We start from the raw sequence: 12,512 nt of genomic DNA, 5'->3' as shown, positions 1-12,512 counted from the left end.
CAAGGTTAGCGTTACCAGTTTACAAGCAACACATTAACCTGCAGTGGAGAGCTAGAAGCAGCAGGACGGCCCTTCTCCCCTGCAGAAGCGTCAAGGCAGCTACACGTAACCTATATCACCTGTCAAGATTTTTAACTCCTTTCCCATTAAGGAACAAAGTTTAAGAAATATTGGCTAGTCACATCCAATCTGAATGTAATGGCTTTAGTTGTAAGGTTTCTTAGAAGACCCAACGCACACAAATACGTAGTGCTAAGAATTTACTGAGAATCAATGGGAAGATAAGGTTTACAATTTACAATTTAAGGTGGAAAATGAAATTCATGCTAAAGTGACTCCTCCTTTGCTGCAGTGTATAACCCGCACTCACTCACTCCATCAGAAAGCAGCAATTTGAGGCTGGGTCCTACTTTCTATCTGTTCCCACATCTTAGACCAAAAAAACCTTTGTGAACAGCCAAGGCCAAGTTTCAGGCACGCAAAAGCACCTCTTCGTGCAAGAAATTGAGGTTTTATAAATGACTAAAATATTTATCGGGTGATCCGATCTGGTGGCATTAAGGCAGAACTGGGAATGGTTCTGGGGCTCGAGTCAGGTGGAGTGTGGAAGTTGCCCGATATGGAAGGATGAATGAAGTGCTTTATCAAAACAGGAATTGTAAAATTGAGACCTGAATTGGAAACTAATAGGCTTGAAAGGTGATTAGAGGGGTTTTTTATGAGGCGGCAGTGTTGTGTAAAAAAAAGAATCATATAAGTACATGCTTGTGGTAAAACCAAGTTAGCACAGAGAAATGGCGGCAGGCTGTTTTCTGCATCCAGTAAGAGAAGTAACACACTTGAACTGACAGATGATTGCAATAGATGGTAGAGAGCACTTTTTAACAATGGACATACTGACATACCGGAGTAAATGACGACTGGAGGACAAAGTCTCCATCCTTAATGATTTTAAGAACAGCTTGGGGCAGGTGACAAATGCCCCATCCTCTCGTCTTTTAAATCCATTTGAGATAAAGCTAGGTATCACTAATCATCCTTAAACTGGTTTTAGAAAAAAAGTGGGGGGGGGGAACATGACAATTCACCCAAGTCATCCCTTCTCAAGCAGCAGCTGAAGTGACTGTGAAAAACCAAGGAAAGATTTCCAAAACTTCCATCAGAGAGGCCTGGGCTGTACTCCTGGCTGATCTCCTACAGCCCTTTTCTCGTTATTTTAGCAAATGCACTTGCATCTTCGCTGCACTTTAAATGCAATCCAGAGCCCACCTGAAACTCTGATACTGTTTCATGCCTGTGCATAAATAAAAAAGGTCGTAATCGCTTCATGGATCTATGGCAAAACATTAAAGACAGCTCATCCACAGCTAGCGTAGTGCTTGGGCTGTACGGCCCCACACCCTTCATGTGCCTGCGCAGCCGGGATTCCTCCTCTGTACAAGAGGGACATTGAAGTGCTGGAGCGTGTCCAGAGGAGAGCTACCAGGCTGGTGAGGGGTCTGGAGACCAGGTCATATGAGGAGAGGCTGAGGGAGCTGGGCATGTTCAGCTTGGAGTAGAGGAGGCTGAGGGGAGACCTCATTGCCCTCTACAACTACCTGAAAGGAGGCTGGAGAGAGGTGGGTGTTGGCCTCTTCTCCCAGGTGAATAATGACAGGACCAGAGGAAATGGTGTGAAGTTGCGGCAGGGGAGGTTTAGATTAGATATTAGGAAGAATTACTTTACTGAAAGAGTGGTCAGGCACTGGAACAGCCTGCCCAGGGAGGTGGTTGAGTCACCATCCCTAGAGGTATTTAAGAAACGTCTAGATGTGGCACTTCAGGGCATGCTCTAGTGGCAGAGATTGTAGGTTGTTTGGTTGGACTCGATGATCTCAAAGGTCCTTTCCAACCATGAAGATTCTATGATTCTACCCATTGCAAGCGAACAACCACAGAGCTTTTGCTTACACAAACACGGCCTGTCTTCTCAAAAAAACAGGGCAAAAACTGTGGAGTTAATGGTATGGGGTTTGTTCTCTTCTTGATTTATTGTACAGCTCTAATATGTTTTATTCAAAGCCTGGCAAAGAAAATAGATTACCAGATTTCCTCCTAGGAAATGTTACGAGACATTAACCTATTGCAGAGTACTTGAGAACGAACTATTTTACACCGTTTCCATGCAGGTCAGCATTGCCTCCTTTTCACAGAGCACAAACAAAATGTACAAAGCATCTTTAAACCAGGGCTCGGGGCTTTTCATACATTAAAGCTGATTTTTCAGGAGACTTCAGCACTCTGTACAGAACTTTCCACAGATCACAGGGCTCCTGGACCACACAGCTTCATGTCTTGCCATAATGTGGTTGTCTACCGTATCAGTTCCTTTCTATTTCTAAATTAACGGCGCTGTCTTAAAATGAGTTGTCTTTTTTCCCTCCCTTCCTGCCACGCTGTTCTCATGGATTAAAAAAAAAAACAACAAACCACCAACCTTCTTCCAACTTCCAGGCTGAAGTGATTCATTGCTCATGTACAAAAATCTGTTCTTATGCCAGTATTGTCCATAGCTTGATTACCTCTCTCCCACACTGCTGCTCACGTTGCTGTGCACACTGTCCTCTTTCAACCTTGGCTTTGAGGCTAAATAAAACCACACAGCTTGGTCTTCTCCAAGACAGAGGGCTTTATTTCACCTGATGTTTCTCCGAATCTACTAAAAATGTGAATTCGTCCCCCCGGGGCTTGAGTGACTAGGAGAAAGAATGTGTTAACGCCACCATAAATTTGCCCTCTTCACAACTAGCTCGCTCAGGGGGTTGGAGTCACCCCGTGAGCTGCTGGTGTTCCCCGACCAAGCACACCCGCACGCTGACTGCTGCTGCAGCACTCCTGCACAGCCAACTCCAGCATACCAAAAGTGTCACTCAGCTGCTGGCAGCCCGATATGGACTTGGCCTCTTCAGAAAAGCGAACTTATTTGTCTAACATCTCACAGATAGTCTGGCGCCAGGGACTGAGTCCAGTTCCTCTGAGAGCTTTTGAATACCTCAACCATGAGACGCTGCCCCCATCCTTTCTCCTCCTTCAGTCTCCTACTGGACTCCCGCGCGCCTTCTAACTTCTGCCACAGACCAGGCAGTGTTCACGGTACCAGACACGTTGCATGGTCCATTCCTGCCCCCGACGGGTCTAACACTGTGCATTGACCAAGTGCTGTAGAGGAGAAAAAGCAACAACCTGTGATAGATGGCTGTCAAGGAAGCATGAAAGGGGAGGCAGCAGATTTCCTCCAGTGCTTGACTTTGCAGCACAGGCATTGAGCATCCCTGTAACACTGTACACATACAAGAGGCTTCCTGGCATTTTTTAAAGAGCTCATACTGAGAACAATAGGTGTCAGTGATACACACGTGAGTCACTGCTAGAACTGGGGCTTTTCAATCCAGCGTGCAAACACCTGTCACTTGAACCAAGGACACAGACGAGAACCTCCTCCAGAGCCCCCTGTTCTGGCAGCTGGTGGTAATGCCCACGGCAGGAGGGACCGCAAAGGCACTCCCAAATGCCCCTCGGGCAAAGGCAGCTGGATGGGACAGCTCTCACATCATCCATCCCTTGCCCGCACAAGCCGAGGTTGTTTCTTAGTAATGAGAGACGGGGGAAGACTCTATTTTCACAAGCTTAAGCTTCACAGCTTCAGTTTTGCAGGAGAGCAGCACTTCTTCCCATGCCTCTCACCCCAATGCTGCTAGAAGAGTGGTGGGGCAGTTAATAAATTCCTTATGCAGAGGGGACGAGAGGAGTCTTGGTTTGCAGGAGAAATGTAAGGGTCGAGGAAGGGATAGTGGAAGGCAAGTCACCGTAGCCCTGTGGACCAGCACTCCACCAGAGGGGCTGGTCGACTGCCAGTCGTCTGCACAGCCATTCGAACAGAGAAGCAGGAAGACCTGACTTTGAAGAGCTACCAGTTTTCCCACTACAATTTGAATTTGTCCTCACCCTACTCTCCCTCCTCCTGAGCTCTCCCCCTCTGTCTCCTCCCAACAATGCTCTTGGAGCAACCATCTGCAGCGCCTCACTGCAGCCCAGCACTTGGTCCCTACTTCTCCCAGCTTTCTGTCTCCGTGTCCCTTCCTTCCCTCCCAGGTGCTCCCACCTGCCTTTTCCAATTAAACCAGCCCCAGTTTCCAGCTGCCCCTCCTCATCAAATCCCTGTCCCTCGTTCCTCTCACACCTGAGCCCTTTGCCCAACAAATCCCGCTCTCTACAACTCAAAGGCAATTCCTTTTGCCTGCCCCACGAGTTTACCCCACCCCTCATCAATGTCCTCCCCCTCTCACCTATAGTCCTTTCCATTATTAGACACTGTAAGGCTGAACGCTGGATTAGGGAGTCTTCCTTGGGACTATAAGCAAGAGGGAAAGAGGGGCTAGAGGAGAGGGCGTCAGTGGGAGCGCAGGAATGGCAGACTCCTCCCTGCTCAGCCCCGGCCGTAGTTACGTGGCTTTGGTTCCCACTGCCGCATGCCTTGTACCACGCCGGGCTTTTCTATGGGAAAGAAAGAGGTTTGGGCATGCTCACTGGAGATAAAACCAACGCAGATTTTATTCGGTATAAAACAGAGATACACACACATACCAAAACCCACTTTTACTAAGCACATGCTATCCAATTTTTTACAAACATTAGTATATTTGGCCAAAGCAGAATAGAAAGCAGAGGTAAAAACAAAACATGGGGGACGTCCTCTACCCAGAGATCATTTCCCCTACCCGAATTGGAGCCCCTGCCCCAAAGCACTGAAGTGACTAATGATTTCAAAGAAACAGCTTTGAGACTATTTGAACATAGACTAAAGACCACCACGTCCCAACCCTGGGTTCAAAAGAACACGCACTGTGTTGACTGAAGTTCCCCAAAGAGACTTTTAACTTCAGGCCCAAGGTGAAAAGTTTCAGCCTACATACAGCTGAAGTTTGGCAAAGTTGGGCGATGACTGGAAACAGGGTGACAAATTTGGAAGCGCTGGAGGAAGACCCGATTCCCATTTACCAGCATGAAGAAATGGCGCTGCAGGTGCTGTGGGTCGGCAGCAGAGCTTAACGCCTCCGTGCTGGAAGCAAGAGTTTCCTGGGACTCAATACCCAGACAGACGACACGCACTAAAATGTTAACCAGCTTCCAGCCATTTGCCCGGTGCCGACACTGCCAGGCAACAAGCAACAGGCCCCTCAGCTGCTGAAAACCACCACCTTAATGAGTTCAGATTTAACAATCACCTCTTCAAATCGCAGCCAAGAGAAGGACAATCCAGCCCCCAGCCCCTCCCTCACACACGCACAGCCAGCAGGGTGTTTAAAACTTCTGTTAGTGCAAAGTTTGCTTTGACAATCCTCTTTTTCCCATATCCTTCTCCATGGTGGTAGGTGTCACGTCAAGGTAAATAGGAATGGCCAAACAACACCTAAGGTAGTCCCAGCGCTGCATGGATCGCGGGGTGATTCTGAGAAGCGACATGCAGGGTTCCTACCGTCCCTGTACTCCAGATAATCAAGGGAGCCTCAGCGGCAACTCTTCGTGTTCAAGAAAGGAACAGGAGGTGCTGTCAGGCTTGTTGGCACTCACGGTCTTTCAGGAGCTTGGTTCTTCACTGAAATGTTGTTTAATGGCATGACCATCATGACCCCAGAAATTCTGCACTGTTTTTTTATCGTCAGGTTTACTGTAAGCGGTGATACTGAGGTGATATTCTACCTAAGGTAAAAACTCAGAATTTTTTTTGATGTGTAGACTGATGGGGTGGGGTAAGGGGGAACTAAAATGACTGGTGCGATACTGAAGCTGTTAAATAAGAAACTTCTCGACCGTTGAGCACATTTCGGATGATGCTGCAACTGGGAGAGCTACTAAACTATTTACATTGCATCCGAAGTATGCGAGTACATACCATGGGTATCTGCAAGGACTCCCATCAGTAAGGTCGTAGGGAGCGCAAGTAATGCAGGGGCTAAGTATTTCTTGACCTGGGACTTTAAACACTTCTCACAAGTATGTCGCTACAATTGTCTCACCAAAAGCAACAATTTAAATACAGATAGAATGTTGTAAGAGAGCAATTAACAATTCTGGCGTGGAAGGATCACGGCCTTTTATATACAATTATGGTGCTCAAGTTTCTACCTCCCTTAAGGCAAACACATGACCAAAAGTTAAGTAAAAACAGATGACAGAAATAAGTCTTGTAAGCATTTTGTCAGCTGTGTTCCAGTTTCCCCACTATGACTTTTTAATATATTAAAGTTGTTAATTCGTTATATGTAATGTAGCACAAGCAGGTATTTTTCCCAAATCTCTGTCTGAACTACTAGAACTCCACGGGTCAGCCCTGCTCTCCGATTCTAAGCCTGCCAATTTCAGCTCAGCTATAAAGTGTGTTTATTGTTCCCTCACTTATCATGCCATCCTCTGCTCTAAAAGATGCAGTTACGGTTCGGTTTTCCACACCATTCAGTAGAACTGGGACTTCAGTTCAAAAATCTCAGTTGAGCCCTGTAACAGTAAAAAAGCTGGTGACCGACCCGTAAATGCCCAGCTGCTCTCAAAATGCGGTTTAACCACGGGCGTCCTGCCTTCAGCAGGTTCTACTGACTTCCAGAGACCTCTGCCAGTGAAACTCCCGCCACGCTGGTTGTCCTAATCAGATCCATTCCCATCTTTTCAGGTCAGTACCAGCACTGACATTTGACAGTACATGTTTTTTTCCCTAACAAGGCCAACAAGGATATGCTGCAAGCATCCGGAACGATGTTTTCCAACACCGTCAAAACACCTTGAAGAGAAGTATGGGATGCATTTGTTGGTAAGCCTTAGCTCTCCTCCTCAGGCAGGGGAATTTTAGAAAGCCTTCTAGCGACCGAAGCACACACGTCGCAACATCGTCGTTAAGCAACTGTCATCCAGTCTTAGATGCTCTTGCATGCCCTGCTCAAAGATCCTGTCCTTTTCCAGTTTTGGATATTCCCTGCAGGTTGTTTTAGAGTCTTCTAATGAACTCAGGCAACCTGAATGCAAACCAGGAATCGCACTCGCTGTATTTTATACGCTTTGCCAAACAGAGCCCTTTCCACAGTATACAAAAAAACCCTACAAAAGAACAGCTTATGATGAGAAAAAACCATTGAATTCATCACTAATAACAAGCAATTGTGTTAGTGGACAACTTCCATTGACAGAACTAAGTCTTGATACAGAAAATGCGTCAATGTCAAACACGGAAACTGCTTCAGAAAACACTAATTTTCAATCAGTGGATTTCTTCCCAGCTATAAGCATCAAGTTAAGCTAGATGGCAACACTTCTTTCTTCATCATGATGAACTGGTGTAAGTGAAACTAAGCGTGGATTTCTGAAAACTTCTTATGAAAGACATTTACCACCCGAAAGAGCAAGATGAGGCTCCCTGTCAAAGTGAAGCAAATGCGTAACAACTGCAGCGTAAAAATCTGTGACTGCAACCTGATAGAAACAAACCAACAAGATATACCGGATTTTAATCTCCCATCCGACATAAGAAAATAAGTACCGTATCATCTTTTGGCATGCAAGAAAATCTTATTTTCTTCCCAAACCTGTGCAAGCCGGTACAAGCCAGGCCGGGTGTATTCCCACAAAAGCTTTCCAAATGAGGTTACTCAACACAGGTTATCAAGGCTTTAATACAGGTATTGTCCACCTATACAAATAACATTATTATATGCCACTAGAACACCCGGAGACAAATTTTGCCTTTATGGTGCCTGTGAGAGAATACAGAAACATCCCTTAGATAATACGACAGGTTGTTCCAGCACAAACGGAGCCCCTGTAATTTTTAGTTCAGGCAGAAACCAAAGGATGCAGAATTGTATGAAGCACGCTACCGTGAAAGGGATAGATTTACTCAAAAACATTTATATGACTGCATTTTCCTGTCAGATAATGAAACAAACCTGCTTCTTGTGCCAACGTACTCCCAGGTGGGAGGGTTAAGGAAGAAAAAGAGCTAAAATAAATGAAGGTTCATCCTAACTCACCGACATGTTTCACAGCACGATATTCAGAGCACGAAAACCTACAATGCAATTCAAATGTTTCCCCCAAGATAAAGGCAGTTCAAAGACGTTATGTTATTTCCAGCACTTTATATAAATATAGCTTTCTTCCTGATCCTGGATTATCCTCAATTTGAAGTTCATGTTCTCAGTTTGTATTTGAGGACTGCAGGTGAACATCCCTATAGCCCTGTATACTCTCGTGGGGCCATTTAAATGCTGCCAGACTGTAATGGGCTCAAAAGCAGTCTCTAAGAACTTACAATACTGCGTCCCTAAAATACAACAGAACCTGCTATCCCCAAATTAAGAAATAAACAAAAAAAAGTACGCATACACACACACACGCACACCCCTCTCATACAAGTGGCAGGATGTCTACAGGAAAATGCAATTTTAAAATCCAAAATGCAACTTAAGTTTTTCTTTTTTTTTTTTTTTTTTTTAAATACAAGCTTTTATTTGGGAACTTCGCCATTAATTTGTCTTAGCCTCATCAGGAAACATTTGCTTTTGTCCAAGAGTTGCCAGCTGAGAGGATGTTATTGTTCGGAAGGGATGTGACCAGGAGGACCCTGTGCACGGCACAATGTGTCAGCCCGGAAGCCAGGGAAGAAAAGTGATTCTCTCATCTGGCTGAGGAAACAAAATGGAAATACCGAGTGTTCGCCTTCCAGTTACAGTCGCTTCTACGCGTGTCCCCAAGAAACATGTTAGTCACCTGCATCTCACATCCGCATCACCACCTGACTACATCAATATATTAGAAGAAAACCTACTTTAAAAAGAATTACAGCTTTCTTTAGAAAAAGCAAAGATTTCTGCCACAAACATCTTTGAAACACGTAAGCAGGTGAATGCTTACCCCCGCTGCTCCGAGCGATGGAGGGAGTTGGACACAGTTCCCCTTCCCTCGGCCGGTGCCCCCCTCCCCAGAGCATCACCAGCCCCCCAGGGCCACCCAGCTGGCAGCAGGACAGCTGAGCCCTCCTGGCGGCGGCACGCTCCGGCCCCTCCAGGCCTGCGCTGACCTCGGCTGTCAACTTCACAGAAGCCCCTTGTCGGCGTTTGGGTAGTGTTACAACAGAGCCCAGCGTCCTTCGGCGCTTGGGACAGGCGATGCTCTCCCAGCGACACCCTTCAAGCCCTCTGGTTCCTTGCCGAGAGTCTTCATTTGGGGGATTTTTAAGTTTCGATGCAGTTTTTTTTTTTTAAAGAACAGCCGGTGTTTTGCACATGGTCATGGTTTCATGTTGAAAGGGCTGCGAGGTCGACGCTGACCCCAGAGGATGCCTCTTACCAAACCTTTCTCTTCAATAAAATGCTTTCTCTCTTCCCACCCTGGGGTGGGGTGGCCACGGTTCCCGGAGGGAACGCAACCCCACTGAGACCAATGGCGGGAAGCGGGGGCGACTGGACCCTGCCCGTTCTGCCGGTACCCGTGGTGAGGCGGCTTTGCTTCTGCCAGGACTGCCTATACCCTGAGGCCAGCGCCCGGCAGCTGTCATGCCAGCTGCGGACCCCCGCGCTCGGCTTTGCCAATCCTCCAGCCATGAGAGGCCGCCATGACAGGCAGGCCGCCATGACAGGCAGGCCGCCATGACGGAACCGGGCCCGGCCATCAGCCTGCCCTCGGGCCCGTCCGAGGCGCATTCCCCGCCCGGCCCCGCGCCCTCTCCGCCGGTCCCGGCCCTCACCCGGCGGCGGTCTCTCCCCGCCGGCCGCGGGGCGGGGGCGCTACCGGGCGTCGCCGCCGCTGAGAGGGTAGGCCAGGAGGCTCATGGCCTCGCCGCAGGCGGCCTCCACCTGCCGCACCTGCTGCCGGCTGAGGCGCTCCCGCCAAGCGTGGATGGCCTCCCGCGCGTCGCGGGGGGAGATGAGGAAGGGCCGGTCGGAGGAGTAGGCGGCGCCGCGGGTCATGTTGAGGACGAAGGCCTCCAGGGCGGGCGGCACCGGCAGCCCGGCGAAGCGGAGCAGGCGGCGCAGCTGGGCGCGGGGCTCCCGCACCAGGTCCTCGTAGCGCAGCTGGGTGTAGCGGCGGCGGAGCCAGGCCGGGGCGCGGCGGGCCAGCAGCAGGTCGCGGAGCCAGGCCTGGCAGATGACCTCCAGGGCGCCGCCGAGGAAGAACTCGGCGCGGTGCTGCGGGGGGGCCGCCCGCCCGCCGCCCCCCCCCAGCAGGCCGGGCGGCAGCAGGAGCTGCTGCGGAGGCTGGTGGCGGGGCGGCCCCCGCGGCTCGGCGCGGTGGCGGCTGCGCAGCACCTGGATGCTCTCCCGCAGCAGCGCCTGCCTGGCCTTCAGGCGGGAGTTGTGGACGGCGCGGGGGTCGCGGAAGAGCTGCACCACCCGCAGGTTGAGGCCGGGCTCCCGCAGCAGCGGCAGGAGGGCGCCCAGCTCCAGCAGCCGCACGTCCTTGATGACCACCACCGGGTACTTGCGGCACTCGGCCTCCAGCTCCCGCAGCCCCCGCGGCGGGCACGTCTCCTCGCAGGCGGCGCCGTCGACGAGGCCGATCTCCCGGCGGGGCCGGGGAGCGGCGGGGCAGAGCGGGGGGGAGCAGATCACCTTGTTGGTCCGCCAGCCGAAGATGCCGGCGGTGGTGAGGTTGGGGGCGGCGGGCGGGGCGGGGGCCAGCGGGTCGCGGGGGCCGGGCGGGGCGGCGTAGAGGCGCAGGACGGAGAAGTCGCATCGGAAGAGGGCGCGCAGCATGTCGCGCAGGGCGCCCTGCAGGCTGAGCGCGTCCCCCGGGTAGAGGGCCTGCCACAGGTGCCACATGGGCTCGTAGAGGTAGAAGACGTCGGGGTGCTGGTTGAAGAGCTCCCCCAGGAAGGAGGAGCCCGTCCGCCAGGTAGCGTGCAGGTAGATGTGCCGCTTCCCCCCCGCCGCCGCCGCCGCGCTGCCGTTACCCGCCGCGCCGCCGCCCTCCTCGTCCTCATCCTCCTCCTCGTCCAGCGACGGCTGCCGCTGCTCCCAGCCCCACTCGCTCAGCGCCTCCTCAAGGCTGGGGCAGCGCCGCAGCAGCGGCTCCTCGTCCGCCCGCCCCCGCCGGGCCCCGTAGTCCAGCGCGTAGGGCACCAGCAGCAGCAGCAGCAGCGTGTACAGCACCAGCACCGCGGCGAAGCGCCGGTGCTCCCCCCGCCACCGCCACCGCCGGCGGCCCTTCATGGCGGGGGGGGAGCGGTTCCGGACCGCCGGCGTTCCGCCGACCCTCTGGCTGCCGGAGAGCGGCTCTTGGCCGAGAGGCAAAGTTAGCGGCGGCGGCGGCGGGGGGTGTGGGCTGCCGGCGGCCCTCCCCGCCGGGGAGCACGCCCACGGGCACGCCGGACAGGCTCGGGGCTGCCCGCCCGCCTTCGCCGCCGCCGCCTCCTCCTCCTCCTCGTTCACCCCCTCCTCCTCCTCCTCCTCCTCCTCCTCGCAGCGCGACGCGGAAGCTCCCGCACCTGCCCCCGCCGCCGCCTGAGGAGCCGCCGCCGGCGGGACGCGGGGTTCTGCCGGTGCCGCCGCTGTGCGGGGAGCCGGGCCGCCCCTCGCCCGGCCTCTCTCCCTTCCTCCCGCCTTCCCTCCCCCGGACAGGGCCGGAGGGGCGGGCTTGGCACCTCGGGAGTCACCCCCGCCCGGCAAAGGGCGCACCGCAAAGGAGGTACGTTGTCGGCCAGGACGGGGACCCAGCAGCTGAGGCTGACCCCGAGGAGGAGCGTTTGGTCCTGTTGTCTACCGGGTCTCCAGAGAAAGAGCCCGCTACGGTAGCGAAAAGAGGTGCAAATGTATTTTTAGGATGGATGACAGCTCTTCAAATCTGCAGCGGGTTTCAGAAACGCTGCAGTTCGGCGCTGTAGAGAGCTGCGGGGTTTCGCAGCCACGCTTTTGTCTATGTGTGCCTGCTGCTGACGGGATACGGACATCTCCTTCATGACTCATCGCTCCGCTTTATGCATCTAAAAGTTTCGTGTCTGTCTGAGCTGGTCACCCTGTGCAGTCGGTAGGAAGAAATGGGCACCCACAGAGGGACATCCAGCCTGTCTTGGATGTCTGATAGCCTTCTGATAACCCATCTCTTTCTTGGGATCATAATGTTACCAGCTCTCACTTAGACTTCTAGTTTTTTTAGACATCTAAGATTAGCTTAAACAAATCTCTTGTGGGATGGAGAATCAACAAGAGGTTGACTTCAGGTTTTTAAATTCACATGTACAGTGAACAGTACAGACCTTGGAAGGTGCTCACAGAAAGCGATGGACCGTGATCCCGTGTTCCTGGTTAAGGCACCCACCTGGCAGGAAAGCAATGTCCCTGTCCTGCTGACTGTCCTAACCTCCAGGTAATGGATGCCGCCTTCTGTAAAACACTACTAACATTTAAGTACAGCATGCAGAGTAACATTCAGCGAGGATAACACAATTCTCACCCTCTGCAGGTGACTCACATTTTGACTCACAGAAT

The 12,512-nt window shown here is 51.9% G+C and overlaps 1 protein-coding gene across 1 annotated transcript; it reads right to left on the bottom strand.

The window, feature by feature from the left end:
- Window positions 1-4,572: 4,572 nt before the first annotated feature.
- Window positions 4,573-11,680, bottom strand: CHST7 (carbohydrate sulfotransferase 7). The gene has a single exon (XM_054196966.1). The coding sequence runs from the start codon at window positions 11,235-11,237 to the stop codon at window positions 9,813-9,815; it is 1,425 nt and encodes a 474-aa protein (XP_054052941.1). The 5' UTR covers window positions 11,238-11,680; the 3' UTR covers window positions 4,573-9,812.
- Window positions 11,681-12,512: the final 832 nt, after the last annotated feature.

This window comes from Rissa tridactyla, chromosome 1 (genome assembly GCF_028500815.1).
Source record: "Rissa tridactyla isolate bRisTri1 chromosome 1, bRisTri1.patW.cur.20221130, whole genome shotgun sequence".
In the NCBI taxonomy this organism is placed as follows: Eukaryota; Metazoa; Chordata; class Aves; order Charadriiformes; family Laridae; genus Rissa; species Rissa tridactyla.
This window is presented reverse-complemented; position numbering and strand designations above follow the sequence as displayed.